General features: G+C 42.6%; 1 protein-coding gene across 1 annotated transcript in view; it reads right to left on the bottom strand.

Annotated features, from left to right (window-relative positions):
• Window positions 1-5,949: 5,949 nt before the first annotated feature.
• The window catches only part of LOC144684440 (ribosomal protein S6 kinase beta-1-like), a 75,840-nt gene continuing 62,965 nt past the window's right edge, over window positions 5,950-18,824 (bottom strand). The window contains exons 14-15 of the mRNA XM_078548223.1: window positions 18,578-18,690; window positions 5,950-6,970 (exon numbers count right to left, since the gene is read on the bottom strand). Coding sequence (XP_078404349.1) covers window positions 6,727-6,970; window positions 18,578-18,690 — 357 coding nt within the window. The 3' untranslated portion in view covers window positions 5,950-6,726. The remainder of the gene's footprint in view (window positions 6,971-18,577; window positions 18,691-18,824) is intronic.

Raw genomic sequence — 18,824 nt, 5'->3', positions numbered from 1 at the left:
GGAAGCCTGTGACCAATTCTGCATTACTTTATCTGACAGCATGGCTGAGGTAAGAAATTCACCATGTGTTGAATCCTCGAGCTCATGCCTACACTCTAAAATTCAGTAACCCTTCTTCAAAAATAAAGCAGGTAAAACAATAACATTATGCTCGCACATATGTCAATAAATCCATTAAAACCATGAAACCTGAACTAATCCAGTGCCCTGGCGGCCTACTATCAGTTGGCAAAAAAAGGTGGACTCGCTTGCTTGGTTTTGGTTTCTAGTGCAGATGAGACTGCTGTAGAAGGTGTGAGGGTGAACTGGACATGAACTGAACATTAATTCACTGTCATTAAAACAGCAAATTACCACAGGTTAAGACAAATTTTATCACTTGTTTTACAATATTCCTAAAGTGAGCATATTTGGAGCTTAGCCACAATAATTTAAGCACTCTAGTACACGCCAAAAATATCACTGGGAAGGAACAAACATGCACACACCTCCCTGTTCTTTGCAACATTTATATTGCAAACCCTGCTCATGGATCTGTTAAGTTTTTTAAAAATGCAGTTTTAAAATGTGTGTTTTTCCTAAACTGTCTAAAGACCAAAATCAATTTGTTTAGGTTCCAACATTACACAACATTGGTACAAGACAGGTTTGAAGTTATAATGTAAATCCCAAGAGAAGCTTTTGCTCAACTTTAGAGCGAGACTTCCTCCTCCAGGTCTTAGGTTCTAGATTTACCCATCAGCCATAAAACAAACCAAAACAATGATACCGCTGGAATGTGAACGCAGCTGTCGACTATTCAAGACAGTCATACTGGGCTGGACCTTCCCGCAAGTGTTGGAGTTGACAGCCTTCACAGCAATCCAACCCACACTAAACTCTGGTTCACACACTTGAGCACTGCATCACCTTCATGGCAGTGGATAGAAAGCTGCCCGAGAACTATGAACATGTCCACATCAATTTCTACCTCTTCACCTAATTAACAAATTCAAATAAACGTTATAGCAGCATCCATAGCTACATTTACAGACAAAAATAAATTTAATGGCCTACAAAGACTATACATTCATAGAAGTTTGAAAGCTTTGATAAAAAACAAATTGATATTCTCTCCACTTCCCCACAAATACAAGTTAAAAATTACGGGAAAAAAATCAATAAATCTACAAAATAAACCCCCGGGGGGTGGGGGGGGAGAAAGAGAGAAGGAAGCACTTTACAAAATGTTTCTTCTAATCCATCATTCGAATAAACCAGCCATTTGCACCACAATGAAATTTCAAACCTATCATAGAAAAATAAGGATCAACACAACTTTTATAAATCTGTTGAAATACAAAGCCTAATTTTGAAATTATTACTAAGCCACTAGGAAAACCTATATTGAGTTTGAGCCTTTTCTTTATTTGCAAAAAAATAGAATGGGGGAAAAAGCAATTTGCATAGTTTGAATCTGACATGAATCTAATGGCCCACCATGGCCAAAAATGTCAGTACTGAGAGGTGTTCTTCAGCCTTCCCTGCCCCAATAAAGTATCTGATACCTTCCTCAAGTCAGAGGAAAGGCCACCACTGGAGAGATTTAGGGGAGGGAGTGAGGTGGGAGCAGAAACTCCTTGTTTTTTCTTAGCAACACAACCAAATACCACCTCATTAAAAAGTTCAGGCCAGGACAAGAGTTCTATGAAACTATTTGCTCCATGCAAAATTGATTATGCATCTATGGATCATGAATCCATACACCACTGCGCTGGTGGCCAGAACTATGTACATGATCAGTGAATATTTAGGCCAAAGGAAATGTTAAACTTTCAATGGTAGAAGGCTTACAATCAACCGAGTGTTATGAATTATCCAAATGGGTGTTTTAACAAGTTTATTTTCAAGGATGTTCTCTACTGATGCTACATCACCCCATCAGCAGATAAGACATCGATTTAGTCATTCAGCAAAAATTCATCTCAGTTTGTAAACTATCTATAGCCCTTCAGAAATCCAACCATTACAATGAATGAAGTGTGCAACATACTCCTGTCCACCACCCATCCCTACCTCCCTCCCCCACCCCCCTAGCCTTTTTCAAAAGTATTTGTTTAAATTGTGCTGAAAATTTTTTTTTTCCCCCAGAGGCGGAGAAAAAGATCAGGGCCACAAGAGTTAAGATGTGAAGAGCTGAATTAACAGCTAGAGCAACCTTTAATTAAGCCTCCTTAGACTTTGGAGTTCAATACTTTTAAGACGGTTCCCCAGATGTCACAAAATGCTCCTTATACAAAATTCTTAAACTCAGATAAAGTTCAGCACAATTCTTTGTAAGTGTTGGATTTTATTTAATAAAAGACACCAAAACTCATTCCAACCTGTGTTTTAGTGCTCTGTAATTACAATCTTGAAAAACATATTGGCCTTTACATGATTGCAGATTGCTACATAAAGAATCATTGAAGGAAAGAGACTGACTCCAGAACTGATAGTGATTCATTAATTAATTGCTATTTTCTGTGGTCAGGCTACAGTGGCTGTGGAGCAGTTTGAAGTGTGATAAAATGTGAATTTGCATGACCCACAGAGTAAGTCTTTCCCCCCTCCCACCCCCACACATTCCCCAAATAGTCCAGTGGGTAAATGCATCTTTGCTAATCTGGTAGATCAAAGCTGTAAGCCACTAACATCTCCACTCCATCAAGCAGTGCCTACGAAACACAACTAGACACAAGTGATAGGGAACATGCAGCCACTGTTCTCTCAGCCTTCTTACATCCAGCATGGCAGCTCTAGTGGCCGCAGAATGTAGGACAGCCAAAGGCACCTGCAGCCAATTTCCTAGCTCCTAGCAAGTGCATGATCCACTGCCAATGAATACATTTTTTTATGAATTAGATTGGACTTTGGATACAATAGTAATGACTCAAAGTCAACCAAGGCATAGTGCTCCTTCAATAGCCTAAGCTAAGAATCCCAATTTCCAGTTGTCTCAAAAGAAATCTGTTTCAGAATTACTTAGAACTTGACATTTATAAAACTGTCATTTTTGGATGCTTTTATAGGTTAAACAGACATCATTTCTTGAGTATAATGCAGGTCATTGATTTGATTTTTGTTCTGAAATATAGAAATAAAGTTATTTGGGAATATTCAAATCTACGGACTGCATTTATTCATGGCCTCTGACTTTCTGATTATAATGTAAAAATGAATGGAATCATGGAATGCAATCCAGAAATCTTTGTAAAATCCCAGAATCCATCATCAAATAATTGATTGGACATACTCAGAAACAACAGACCTGATTACAGAGAATAGATCCTTCATTATCAATAACAGTAGATTTGAAGGGAGGTGTACACACTGGGTAGCAGCCTTTTTTGATTAGAGTTAAATAGAAATTTACAGATTTCAGCACTAAAATACAAAAAAGACAGTTTTTTTGAAGTCACCGAAAAAAATTGTATAACTAAGGCGAGAGGTAGTTATGCCCTTGTAAACTTAAAATGTTAAGCTTAAAACTTCAAAAAAAATTTTTTTAAACCATGACTTCAACTGAGCTTTTGAGTTAAGAGCACAACTGCCCTCTTCTTTGAGGATGTTTCCTGGCAAATATGGTTACTCTGGGAGTTTACAATTTTACAGCATCTCACACATGAAGCTTGTTAAAACTGCTCCAACCAACTCTCACATGACATTGCATTAAGTGCATTACATAGTCACGGTGTTCAATCTCAGAGTGGTATACAACTTGTTGGTAGCCACCTGTGCTGAAGTGATGGGACACAAGTTCACACCGTAAACCTTTTTAATGGAAAAATTCCAATATCAGCCATGTCACCAAGAAGTGATATGTAAATCAAAGACAAAAGGGGAGGATGCCACTTGCATTTCAGTGCATTCCCTGCCAGCTGATCATACAGCAGCCCCACCAGAGGACAAGTTTAGACATTTCTAGACCTGAAAATTTCAAATCAGCCCAAAAGAAAATTAACCAAGTGCGACTGCAGCAATTTTTAGAGCAGTTAAGACCGAATTACATCCAAAATAATAAACTTTGAAAGGACTTTTATGGCAAATTGACATATTGTCACCAGCACAGATTAGGAGCAAGGCCATTTTCAAACACCCGAGGAAGGCAGTTTTGGTGGGATATAAACATGAGAAACCAACAGAAAATGTAATGATGATACTTCGCATTGCTGATGACTGATTTGACAAATATGCTGAACTCCAGGGTCATCATTGAGTGGGTATGCTAGCTTGGCATGCACCACCTTTTGAGTCACGTGGGCAGTTTCAGGATGTGAGATTAATTGGGTGACGCACTCAGCCTCACAAAATTAAATGTATATGGATCAACAAGTTTGAATGTCTGGTACTGAAGCTCGAGGTTTTTTTGCAGTAAATTATGACAATTATCTATATAGGTGGATCAGCACAAGTCCAGTGTCAGAACATAAATCTCTCCACTTCTACAATGCCGAGGATTAAAAATGGTGCTCCTGTTGTGCTGCAAGGCCTAAATGTGACTGCATGTTTTCCCAAATCAAGAGTAGAATTCTCATCTAAGATTTTGTTGAAAAATAGAACAGGCTATGATTTGACATTATTTGAATCTGTGCCTTTAAAACACAATGGAATTTTTGTGGGGGAAAGAAATGAAAGGTGGAGTTAGCAATTAACCTTCTAAATAAATCTGAAATTTTGGGTTGAACACATTGAAGAAGCCATTCCTTCTTTCAAGTTTATTGTCTCTTGCTACCATTTCCTATGCCTCAGGCTGGTGTACTCTGCTCACATAGAGAGGGGTCATTTCATTAGCCATGATTTTCTACTTGAGAAAAGCATCCAAGTGAGACTTATAGGTCCACCACCCACAGTAAATGTCGTTACCGACATAATCAAACAATGGGTTAGGGGAAGGCAAGGAGTCCTTTGAATAATGATCAAGTCCTGGATTTAGCAAAAAAAAATTCAAGTAGCCTAAATTAATGAGAACACAGTGCTTTGACCCAAAGAACAAGAAATGGGATTAAATATTTATAAATCTAACAAGAGAATAAAAATCACTGAAATGAATGGCTTCTGAACTGCATTTTCATGTCTCTCTTTGAAGGTCTATATACATAACAGCTGCTTTTAAGCTTGGACTTAAGCTGTCATTCAGGTTCGTGCTCATAAAAAGACCTATGGCATGCCAGACTGCCTTTCCGTGCATAAAGACATTTATGGCTTGTATCCTATGGCTCAACTGATTTCAATAGCAGAGACAGGTATAGAGAAAAAGCAGCTTGTAAAAAAAAAAAATTCAGCACACACTACACTTCACACAATCAGACCTGGATGTCTAGAACATTGCATGACAGAATCAGAACAAATATTAGTCAAGTACTATAGCTGTGGAAAATGTGTCTTTTAGAGGGCTTGATGCAGCATCCTGTTCAGAACCACAGCTCATCCATGCAAGGTGCCATCACTCAATTTCAGACTCTTTGGGGGTGCTTGAATGTAGGAAGGGAAGATTTGGTTTGAGTCTAAACAGATACCCTTCATTTCTCATCCCCTCCTTATACTTACCACATCTAGCAGATTGGAGGAACATCAGCTTTGGGGTCTACTATGCTAGAAATATATGGCATGGACGCCAGCATGTCAACATACTTCTAAAGAGAAGCAGAAGTGACATTTAAAGGATGTAAACAGAAGAAATGATTTAAACTGGAGCTTCATAATGAGCCAGAAATGCAGGTGGGCCAGATTTTAAAGTGCTGGTTGCACATCATCACCTATTTGGTGACACACTCTTGGGAAATGGCATTACCCTTTAAAAAAAGAACAAGACAGATCTATTGCAGTACTGTGATTATAGACAGCTCTAAGAGAGTATAGTTGCAGTAGGCAAAAAGGCAGATAATGTGGTAAACTTCAAACCTCTTCAAACATTAAGTCTACATAAAGCAAATTTAAGCTTTTAAGACTTGTATGCATCAAAGAGTTAATACAATTGTATCACCATTGTACGCATTACAGCGTAGTATATAGATTTTTTTTTAATCCATGATCTCTTTCCATAAACTGTATTTATGCGGGCTCCAATGTATTACAATACAGGATCGAGTGTCTGAGACTTTGGGCTCTGATAACATTATGACAATGTGCAATCTTTCCTATCGTGGATGCAGACACACCCAGCATTCTCTGCACCCTGCCCCCACCCTCCGGACACAAGTGGCAGTTTGATTGAGAGGTTCAGGCAAAGCCGTGCAACAACTCTGCCTTTGGTAATACTGTGTTCATCAGGCACCTAAGCAGAAAGATTTCTTCAACACCATTAACGATGATGAGTCACAGGATTTTTCTGTTAACGTCTAGTGCAGAACCTCAAGAGGTGAAATGCTGCATGGGGCATTAATGCCCCTACACTGATGCAGTACATGCGTCTCAAAGATGCTCATCACCCCGCCAATTATTTTAATCTCCCTTTTTTTCCCATCAGTGATGCATATGTTTTCATTGAGTAATTGTCCTGAACCAAGATTTCCATGGTTGTTTTTGAAAAGGGGTTGGGGAGGGGAGGGTGAGGGGAGGGGGGGGAAGAGGGGAGGGGGAGAGAGGAAGATGGGGAGGCTTGGTACCCTCCCAAAAATACTCTCACAGTTGTACTTGGTTAGCGCTCACACAGGCGCAGTCTTGCATTGATGATCTTTCTTTCCTTCCTTCCACGTTCACCTGTCGTCATAGGTTCATGCGCAGATGTGCTGGTCTGTTTGGGGGCACTGGATACGTTTGCTTTTTGAAAGGCACAGAGCTCACGCCCATGGGGTGTCGGATTGGCAGTGGAGCAGATGCCTCTCCACTAACTGTCACGTCCATCTGTTCCATCCCGACGTCCATTGGGTAGTCTGATGATCCACGTTCTCTGGGTGGTTCCATGTTGGCTCCACGGGCCCAGCATTCAGCAGATGAGAACTTCACTGGGCTGAAAAATAAAGTGGCAATAAGTAAATTGTTCACAGAAACGAATCTGCTCAACCTGGCCAAAACTAATCTAATAATGTACAAAACATATGCAGTGGGAAACTAAACTGAGATCTTCCAATATTCTGTACATGAGGCAGCTCCTGTACAAGGTGACCTCTTGGTTACAGCTAAGCAAAACCTAATGATCCATGTGAAAAACACTGTCACAATAAAAGGGAAAAAGCAAAGGCTAATCCTCACACAAAGCTCAGACAATGTTAGGCTTACGCTACTTATTCTTTTTGTCCCACAAAAATACAAAGAAATTACAATATGGAAAAGGGCATTCACCCTCCAGGCAAACAAGTTGATTTATACGCATTTACCACCCTTTACCTTTACCCATCTATCTTGAAAGTTCACAAGTTTCTTTCTCTATGACTAACCCTAGAAGTGTATTTCACAGCCTGAGAAAACTGCCCTTTTTTTATTCAAGGGATGTGGGCTTTGCTGGCTGGGCCAGCATTCATTGTCCATCCCTAATTGCCATTGAGAAGGTGGTGGTGAGCTGCCTTCTTGAGGCGCTGCAGTCCATGTGGTGTAGGCAGACCCAGGATTTTGACCTAGTGACAGTGAAGGAACAGCAATTTATTTCCAAGTCAGGATGGTGAGTGGCTTGAAGGGGAAGTTCCAGGTGGTGGTATTCCCATATATCTGCTGCTCTTGTCCTTCTAGATGGTAGTGGTCGTGGATTTGGAAGATGCTAAGGAGCCTTGGTGAGTTTCTGCAGTGCAACTTGTAGATGGATAACACTGCTGCCACTGTTCATTGGAGGAGTGAATATTTGTGTAGACTGTAAATAATCCCACAGTGGATGGGCTGCTTTGTCCTGGATGGTGTCAAGCTTCATGAGTGTTGTTGGACTGCACTCATCCAGGCGAGTGGAGAGTATCCCATCACACTCCTGACTTGTGCCTTGTAGATTGTGGACAGGCTTCGGGGAGTCAATGGTGAGTTACTCGCCACAAGATTCCTAGCCTCTGACCTGCTCTTGTAACCACAGTATTTAGTTCCGTTTCCAGTCAACAGTAATCCCCAGGATGCTGATAGTGGGGGATTCAGCGATGATAATGCCATTGGATGTCAACGGGCAATGTATAGATTCCCTCTTGTTGGAGATGGTCATTGCCTGGCACTTGTGTGGCACGAATGTTGCTTGCCACTTGTCAGCCCAAGCCTGGATGTTGTCCAGATCTTTCTGCATTTGGACAAGGACTGCTTCATTAACTGAGGAGTTGTGAATGGTGTTGAACATTGCACAATCAGCAGCAAACATCCCCACTTCTGACCTCATGATGGAAGGAAGGTTATTGATGAAGCAACTGCAGATGATTGCGCCAAGGACACTACCTTCAGGAACTCCTGCAGTGATATCCTGGAGGTGAGATGATGGACCTCAGAACCACAACCATCTTCCTTTGTGTGAGGCATGACTCCAACCAGTGGAGAGTTTTCCCCCTTATTCCCATTGACTCCAGTTTTGCCTTGATGCTGCAGTCGGGTCAAATGTGGCCTGGATGTTAAGGGCAGTCACTCTCACCTCACCTCGGGAGTTCAGCTCTTTTGTCCATGTTTGAACCAAGGCTATAGTGAGGTCAGGAGCTCAGTGGCCGTGGCGGAACCTGAACTGAGCGCCAGTGAGCAGGTTATTGCTAAGCAAGTGCCACTTGATAGCACTGTTGATGATCCCTTCCATCACTTTACTGATGATCGAGGGTAGACTGATGGGGTGATAATTGACCGGGTTGGATTTGTCCTAGGTTTTTGTGTAGAGGACGTACCTGGGTAATTTTCCACATTGAGGGGTAGGTGCCAGTGTTGTAGCTGTATTGGAACAGCTTGGCTAGGGGCGCAGCAAGTTCTGGAGCACAAGTCTTCAGTGCTATTGTCAGGGCCCACAGCACTATCCAGTGCCTTCAGCCGTTTCTTGATATCACGTGGAGTGAATCAAATTGGTTGAAGACTGGCACCTGTGATGCTGGGGACTCCGTAGGAGGCTGAGTTGGATCATCCACTTGGCATTTCTGGCTGAAGATTGTAGCAAGTGCTTCAGCCTTATCTTTTGCAGTACGTGGTAATCAGCAGTAGGTTCCTTTTCCATGTTTGACCTGATGCCATGACACTTCATGGGGTCCGGAGTCGATGTTGAGGACTCCTAGGGCAACCCCCTCCTGACTGCATACCAGCGTACCACCACCTTTGCTGGGTCTGTCCTGCTGGTGGGACAGGACATACCGGGAATGGTGATGGTGGTATCTGGGGCACTGTCTGTAAGATATGATTCCATGAAGATGACTACATAAGGCTGTTGCTTGACTAGTCTGAGAGACAGCTCTCCCAATTTTGGCACAAGCCCCCAGATGTTGCTAAGGAGGAATTTGCAGGGTCAACAGGGCTGAATTCGCTGTTGTTGTTGTTTCCGGTGCCTAGGTAGATGCCGGGTGTTCTGTCCAGTTTCATTCCTTTGAGACATTTTAGCAGTTAGAGTTTTAATAACAATCTGACAGCTTTGGAGTCAACTTTACTCTTAGCAGCTTTTTATTTCCAGGAGGTATTTTTTTTAAACTTATTTTTTGGAAACTGAATTCAAATTCTTTAACTATCCTGGTGGGGCTTGAACTCTCATTCTCTGTCCAGGGCTCTGGATTACTAGTCCAGTAACATAACCACTTCAATTACACCGCAATTTATGCTGAAACAATTCAAAAGATCAGTAATAAAAACAAAAAACTGCGGATGCTGGAAATCCAAAACAAAAACAGAAATACCTGGAAAAACTCAGCAGGTCTGGCAGCATCAGCGAAGAAGAGCAAAGTTGACGTTTTGAGTCCTCATGACCCTTCAACAGAACTAAGTAGAAATAGGAAAGGGGTGAAATATAAGCTGGTTTAAGGGTGGGGGGGGGGGTGAAGGGTTGTTGGGACAAGCAAGCAGTGATAGGAGGAGATAACCAAAAGATGTCACAGACAAAAGAACAAAGAGGTGTTGAAGGTGAATATTGAGTTCAACACTTTAGATCTTGAACTCCCTCCTCCATCCCCACCCCCTTTCCGTTTCTTCCCCCTCCCTTTTGTTTTTTCCAATAATTTATATAGATTTTTCTTTTCCCACCTATTTCCATTATTTTTAAATGTATTCCACCCATGGTTTATTTCACCCCACCCCCACTAGAGCCACATTGCTTGTCCTGCTCTCCAATCTTAATTAGCACATTCTTTTAGATAATATCTCCACCTTCAACACCTCTTTGTTCTTTTGTCTGTGACATCTTTTGGTTATCTCCTCCTATCACTGCTTGCTTGTCCCAACAACCCTTCCCCCCCACCCCCTTAAACCATCTTATATTTCACCCCTTTCCTATTTCTACTTAGTTCTGTTGAAGGGTCATGAGGACTCGAAACGTCAACTTTGCTCTTCTTCACCGATGCTGCCAGACCTGCTGAGTTTTTCCAGGTATTTCTGTTTTTGTTGTGTCAAAAGATCAGTGTCTAAATCTATGTACAATCCACAATCAAGTCAGATTTCTCTCCTGGACATATACATTGTATAACTCAGATGCGTATAATGACATTATTTCTGCCAGAATGAAGATGATGATTGGTTAATTACCCCATCAATCACACCTGGATGTACCATTGTATGTATCTAGGATTCGTTGCATGCATTTAACTTTTATGTGACTCCTGCACTCACTAATTTGCTGGAAAAATTATCAATTTGCATTTAACCATTCCTCTTACTGCATTTTCCTACTTTCATCAGGAGATGTTGCCATAGTTTCCATCATGAGTACTTTTGCTGTAGTTTCCGGCTGTATTTGGTGGCAGCACTAATTTCCATTTGCTGTAGTACATGATTTAAACAAAGTGTTTGCTGAGTAACTAGACTTTGTTTGTTGTAAAATAAACTATTGAGTCCTGCAGTAAGTCCCAACCCACCTCTAACTCACTGGCAAACACAATGTTGTCAATAGACAGACTGGTTTTCCTTTTAACATAGCCAGGAATTGTTGTGGACAATGCAGCACACCACTGCTACCTTGATGAGATCAGTGAACTGGAGACCAAACCTAGGATCTTCTCAGTCTCCATGGTTTAGTACCATGCCCCATCCTTAATCTGCAATAGCCGCCTCATTTTTATATCAATTTTCTGTTCTGGGCAATAACATTATTATTATTTATACCTACAGAACAAGAGGACTATGCTGAGAATTTGGACAGTTTAGCCCAACAAGGGCAACTGTTGGAAAAATACACAACAGTTTTTTTTATTCTTTCATGGATGTAGGCATTGCTGGCAAGGCCAGCATTTGTTGGCCATCCCCATAATTGCCCTTGAACTGAGTGGCTTGCTAGGCCATTTCAGAGGGCAGTTAAGAGTCAACCACACTGCTGTGGGTCTGGTGTCACATGTACCAGATCAGGTAAGGACAACAGTGAACCAGATGGGTTATTACGACAATCAATGATGGTTTCATGGTCACCATTACTGAGACTAGCTATATTCCAGATTTATTAACTTGAATTCAAATCCGACCTGCCGTGTCCCTAGAGCATTACCTGGGTCTCTGGATTACCAGTCCAGTGACATTACCACTACACCATCATTTCCCCATACACTGACCTACATCCTTTACAATGAAGGACTAGTGAAGATAAAAAAGTATACATCCAAAGGAATCACACCACAAAGCACTTTGCATTGACTTCCTTAGGCTACAAAATAAATCATACAAATTAATTTTGCCCTGTCTGTTAAAAAATAGAATGGGGTCCTGCCAACTGTGTAACATGAAATATCTCCAACTCAGGAAGCAATCATTTATTGTTAATGTCAGCTTTGCTTGTAAAAGTTTGATCACTCACAGTGATATATCAGGGTAATTTTTGCATGGCTCTACGCCCTTTGTGGAAAAGGCCATGGGTCAGGTTTAGGGCTAAAACATCAAACTGCTGTTTCTACCACATCATTTTTAAGTGATTGACAAAAAAAGCCAGGGGTGGCATGAGGAAAATCTTTTTACACAATGAGTGGTTAAAATTTGGATACACAGCATGAAAGGATGGTGGATTCAATCGTAGCTTTCAAAAGGGAATTTGATAAATATTCAAGGAAGAAAATAAACTGAGGGATGGGGAAGAGCTGGCACAAGCACAATGGACTAAATGCGCTGTGATTCTATTTGCTCCCATTTAACAAGAGTCTACAACAGGAGCTCAGCAAATCCAATCTATGTAATCGAAATACTAGTAATATTAACTCTTGTAGATGTTACACTTCAGACACACAAAAGCATAAAAATCACTTTTCTGAATAGCTCCTGAGGAACCAATCCAAAATATTAACACTTCAATCACTGCTTCTGAGCAGGTTATCTGCAGAATTCTTTCCAAATTCTAGACACTTCTGATCTACCTTTGTTTCTACATATAATTTGCATCTAATGTTCTTTAGGAAAGAATAACAACCAAATTTAAGACCATAAGATACAGAAGCAGAAGTAGGCCTGCTCCGCCATTCAATGAGATCATGGCTGATCTGATAATCTTCAACTCCACTTTACTGCCTTTCCCCCATAACCCTCGATTCCCTTACTGATTAAAAATCTGTCTATCTCAGCCTTGAATATATTTAACGAACCAACCTCTACAGCCCTCTGCAGTAAAGAATTCCAGATTCACTACCCTCAGAAGAAATTCCTCCTCATCTCTGTCTTAAATGGGTGACCCTTACTCTGAGATTATGCCCTCTGGTCCTAGACTCTCCCACAAGGGGAAACAACCTCTCAGCATCTACCCTGTCAAGCCTCTTAAGAATCTTATGTTTCAATAAGGTCGCCTCTCATTCTGCTAAACACCAATGAGCACAAGCCCAACCTTCTCAGCCTCTCCTCATAAGAAAATCCCTCCATACCTGGGATCAACTTAGTGAACCTTCTCTGGACTGCCTGTAAATCTCAAGGGAGGTGATGGCATAGTGGTAATCAGAGGCCCAGGGTAATGTTCTGCAGAATGGTGGAACTTGAATTCAATAAAAATCTAGAATTAAAAGGTGAATGATAACCACGAAGCCATTGTCGATTGTTGTAAAAACCCATATGGTTCACTAATGCCCTTTAGGGAAGGAAATCAGTTGTCCTTACCTGGTCTGACCTACATGTGACTCCAGACCCACAGCAATGTGGTTGACTCTTAACTGCTCTCTGCAACAGGCAAGCCACTCAGCTGTATCAAACCACTACAAAGTCACAAAAAAGAAATGAAAACGGACAGACCTCCCGGCATCGACCTAGGCACCGGAAAAGACAACGGCAATCTCAGTCCTGTCGACCCTGCAAAGTCCTCCTTACTAACATCTGGGGGCTAGTGCCAAAATTGGGATAGCAGTCTCATAGACTAGTCAAGCAATAGCCTGACATAGTCATCCTCACGGAATCATATCTAACAGACAGTGCCCCAGACACCACCATCACCATCCCTGGGTATGCCCTGTTCCACCAGCAGGGCAGGCCCAGCAGAGGTGGCGGCACAGTGGTATACAGTCGGGAGGAAGTTGCCCTAGGAGTCTTCAACATTGACTCCAGACCCCAAGAAGTCTCATGGTATCAGGTCAAACATGGGTAGGAAACCTCCTGCTGATTACCACGTACTGCCCTCCCTCAGCTGATGAGTCAGTGCTCCTCCATGTTGAACACCACTTGAGAGTGGCAAGGATGCAGTATGTGCACTGGGTGAGGGACTTTAATATCCATCATCAAGAGTGGCTTGGTAGTGCCACTACTGACCAAGCTGGCCATGTCCTAAAGGACGTAGCTACTACACTGGGTCTGTGGCAGCTGGTGAGGGAACCAACATGAGGGAAAAACCATACTTGACCTCATCCTCAACAACCTGCCTGCTGCAGATGCATCTGCCCATGACAATATCGGTAGGAGTGACCACCGCACATTCGTTGTGGAGACAAAATCCCGTCTTCACATTGAGGATACCCTCCATTGTGTTGTGTGGCACTACCGCTGTGCTAAACAGCATAGATTTCGAACAGATCTAGCAACTCAAGACTGGGTATCCATGGAGCACTGTGGCCACCAGCAGCAGCAGAATTGTACTCTAACACAATCTGTAACCTCATGACCTGATATATTCCCCCACTCTACCATTACCATCAAGCCAGGGGATCAACCCTGGTTCAATGGAGAGTGCAGGAGGGCATGACAGGAGCAGCACCAGACATACCTAAAAACGAGGTGTTAACCTGGTGAAGCTATAACGCAGGATTACTTGCGTGCTAAACAGCAAAAGCAGCAAGTGATAGACAGATATAAATAAAGGCAAAATACTGCGGATGCTGGAAATCTGAAACGAAAACAAGAAATGCTGGAAAAACTCAGGTCTGACAGCATCTGTGGAGAGAGAGACAGAAATAATGTTTTGAGTCCGTATGACTCTTCTTCAGATCTAAAGGGAGGTAGAGATGTGGTGAAATATATACTGATTAAAGGGGGTGGAACAGGTGAAGCTGGATAGAAGGCCAGCGATAGGTGGAGGCAAAGGAGAGATGGCAAAATATGTCATAAACAAAAGGTCAAAGGGTTGTTAATGGTGGTTGTACTGGTTAAAGGAGGTGCTAATACTGACATTAAGAAAGCAAAATGTGATAATGGCCGGATCAGGGTAAGCACTCTGAAAAGTGACAGATGGCCCTGGTGGGGGTGGGGTGGGGGAAGATCGATTGAAAATAGGCTAAAAGCTGGGGATAAAACAATGAATGAAAATAAAATTTAAAAATAATAATAATGAAACTAAGTGGGAAAAATTTTTTAAAAATATATATGATAAAATAAAAACGAATATGGAAAAAAGGGGCATGAAAAAAGGGGGTGGGGATGGAGAAGACAGTTCATGGTCTGAAGTTGTTGAACTCAATGTTAAGTCCAGAAGGCTGTAGGGTGCCTAATCGGAAAATGAGGTGCTGTTCCTCCAGTTTGCGTTAAGCTTCACTGGAACATTGCAGCAGGCCAAAGACGGACATGTGGGCACGAAAGCAGGATGGGGTGTTGAAATGGCAAGCAACCGGAAGGTCTGGGTCATATTTGCGGACAGGCCGAACGTGTTCTGCAAAGCGGTCATCCAGTCTGCGTTTGGTCCCTCCAATGTAGTGGAGATCGCATTGGGAGCAGCGAATGCAGTAGACCAAATTGAGGGAAGTACAAATGAAGTGCTGCTTCACTTGAAAGGTGTGTTTGGGCCCTTGGACTGTGAGGAGGGGGGAAGTAAAGGGGCAGGTGTTGCACCTTCTGCGATTGCATGGGAAGGTACCGTGGGAAGGGGTTGAGGTGTTGGGGGTGATGGAGGTGTGGTAGACAGAGCTAAGCGATCCCACAACCAACAGATCAGATCTAAGCTCTGCAGTCCTGTCACATCCAGTCGTGAATGGTGGTGGACAATTAAACAACTCACTGGAGGAGGAGGCTCCACAAATATCCCCATCCTCAATGATGGAGGAGCCCAGCACATCAAAAGATAAGGCTGAAGCATTTGCTATAATCTTCAGCCAGGAGTGCCGAGTGGATGATCTATCTCGGCCTCCTCCAGAGCTCCCCAGCATCACAGATGCCAATCTTCAGCCAATTCAATTCACTCCATACCAAGAAACGGCTGAAGGCACTGGATACTGCAAAGGCTATGGGCCCCAACAATATTCCAGCAATAGTACTGAAAGCTTATGCTCCAGAAATTGCTGCGCCCCTAGCCAAGCTGTTCCAGTACAGCTATAACACTGGCATCTACCGGCTATGTGGAAAATTGCCCTGGTATTGTGCTGTCCACAAAAAGCAGGACAAATCCAACCCGGCCAATTACCGTCAGTCTACTCTCAATCATCAGTAAAGTAATGGAAGGAGTCATCAACAGTGTTAACAAGCGGCACTTGCTTAGCAAATATCAGTTTGGGTTCCGCCAGGGCCACTCAGCTCCTGACCTCATTACAGCCTTGGTTCAAACATGGACAAAACAGCTGAACTCCTGAGGTGAGTGTGACTGCCCTTGCCATCAAGACTGCATTTGACCGAGTGTGGCATCAAGGAGCCCTAACAAAACTGGAGTCAATGGGAATCGGGGGAAAACTCTCCACTGGTTGGAGTTATACCTTGTACAAAGGAAGATGGCTGTGGTTGTTGGAGGTCAGTCATCTCAGCTCCAGGACTTCCTCAGGGTACTGTCCTAAGCCCAACCATCTTCAGCTGCTTCATCAATGACCTTCCTTCCATCATAAGGTCAGAAGTGGGGATGTTCGCTAATGATTGCACAAATGTTCAGCACCATTCACAATTCCTCAGATACTGAAGCAGTCCACGTCCAAATGCAGCAAGACCTGGATAATATCCAGGATTGGGCTGACAAGTGGCAAGTAACATTCGCACCACACAAGTATGAGACGATGACCATGTACGCCAAGGCAGAATCTAACCATCACCCCTTGATGTTCAACGGCATTACCATCACTGAATCCCCCACTGTCAACATCTTGGGGGTTACCATTGACCAGAAACGGAACTGGACTAGCCATATAAATACTGTGGCTACAAGAGCAGGTCAGAGGCTAGGAATACTGTGACGAGTAACTCACTCCTGACTCCCTAAAGCCTGTTCACCATCTACAAGGCACAAGTCAGCAGTGTGATGGAATACTCCCCACTTGCCTGGATGAGTGCAGCTCACACAACACTCAAGAAGCTTGACACCATCCAGGACAAAGCAGCCCACTTGATGGGCACCACATCCACAAACATTCGCTCCTTCTACCACCGACACATAGTAGCAGCAGTGTGTACCATCTACAAGTAGCACTGCAGGAATTCACCTAGGCTCCTTTGGCAGCACCTTCCAAACCCATGATCACTACCACCTAGAAGGACAAGGGCAGCAGACAGATGGGAACACCGCCACCTGCAAGTTCCCCTCAAAGCCACTCACCATCCTGACTTGGAAATATATCGCCGTTCCTTCATTGTCACTGGAACAAAATTCTGGAACTCCCTTCCTAACTGCACTGTGGGTGTACCTACACCACATGGACTGCAGCAGTTCAAGAAGGCAGCTCAACACCACCTTCAAAGGAAACTAGGGATGTGCAATAAATGCTGGCTCAGCCAGCGAAGCCCACATCCTGTGAATGAATAAAAATCTTTCCTTAGCTAAGGGGGCCTAAACTGTTCACAGTATTCTAGGTGTGGTCTACCTTATACAGTTTTAGCAAAGTTTCCCTATTTTTATACTCCATTCTCTCTGAAATAAAGGCCAACATTCCATTTGCTTGTGGTCCCAGCACTGATCCCTCTGGTACCCCAATAGTTATAGGTTGCCATCCCTGGAAATGCCCCCCTTATCCCAACTCTCAGTCTCCTATTAGTCAGTCAACCCTTCATCCATGTTAATATACCACCCCCAACACCTTGGGCTCTTATTAAGTAGCCTTATGTGCAGTACCATATCAAACACCTTTTGGAAGTCCAAATATACTACTTCTACTGGTTCCCTTTATCTATCCTGCTTGTTACTTCCTCAAAGAATTCTAATACATTTGTCAGGCACAATTTCCCCTTCATGAAGCAAACCAAACTTGCACCATTTCACCAAAACGATAGTTGTGTGGGCTAAAAGTTTTAGGTTGAGGATAGGTTGCATAAACTAGGCTTGTATTTCCTTGTGATCAAATTGAGGTGTTTAAAGGTGATTAAATGATTTGATCAGGTAGATAGAGAAACTATTTCCTCTGGTGGTAGTCTAGCACAGGAGACTAGAATCTTCACAAAGGGTAGTGGAAATCTGGAACTTTCACCCCCAGAAAGCCTTTTTTGACCTGGAGATCGATTGAAAACGTCAGAATTCAAATTGATAGTTTTAGATAGAGTTATGACGCAGGTCAGATGGCGAAATAGGATTTAGAGGTTGAGGGGTCTCCTGCTCTTCCAGTCTTGCCTATAAGTGACTCCAGCTCCACACAAGTTTGGTCGACGTTAACTGCCTCTGAAGTGGATTAGCAGATCACTCAATTAATGTATCAATTAAGGGCAGCTAAGGGTGGATGATAAATGCTGGCCTTGCCAGCAATGCTTTCCCCAAAAAAAGATCTTGCATCTCATCATGAGTAAGGAATCAATATAGCCAACAAAATGAAACACAAACAAAAATAAGTTCAAACCTAAAATGCTAGAAACGCTCAACAAGTGAGTTAGTGTCTGAATTTGAACGATAGCTTTAAGATCAGGTTGGACCCTTCAGCAGAACATATGTGGAAGATATATATTAATAGACTGGTTGAGTCAAAGGGTTGTTTCTGTGTTGGCATTCTCAGGAGGGATTCACCCAAAGCTTGTATATGTTCATGCTGATCAACATATTCATTGACAGAGTCTTGTACTTTAATGCCTGACCTCCAGTTTTTTTTTGTGTATTATCTCGGTTTCAGGGAATGGAACTTATGACTAATTCAAGAGGATTGTGCTACAGTGCTGAGCGTCTCTCTTCTGGCGATACTGAACATACTGAGGAACATTTAATTACCTGACTGGAGTCCTGGGGCTGCCAATAAATCTACGAGGTGAACGGATTTTTGGCTCGAATGAGAATTTTTCCTTAACGCTTTCCAGTACTGATGGAGCCACATAAGTGAATCCCTGAAAATAGAAAAAAGAAATGGTCATATTTTCATTATCTCATGAGGATGCAGATGCTTGCTAGGCTGCAATTCCATAAGGAGCTAAAGCCCTCTGGTGTCTCTCCCAAGTATTCATTCTTCACATGAGCTGTT

The sequence above is a fragment of the Cetorhinus maximus genome, chromosome 9 (assembly GCF_964194155.1).
Source record: "Cetorhinus maximus chromosome 9, sCetMax3.hap1.1, whole genome shotgun sequence".
Lineage (NCBI taxonomy): Eukaryota > Metazoa > Chordata > Chondrichthyes > Lamniformes > Cetorhinidae > Cetorhinus > Cetorhinus maximus.
Note: the sequence above shows the minus strand (reverse complement) of the source record. Positions and strands in the feature narration are given on the sequence as shown.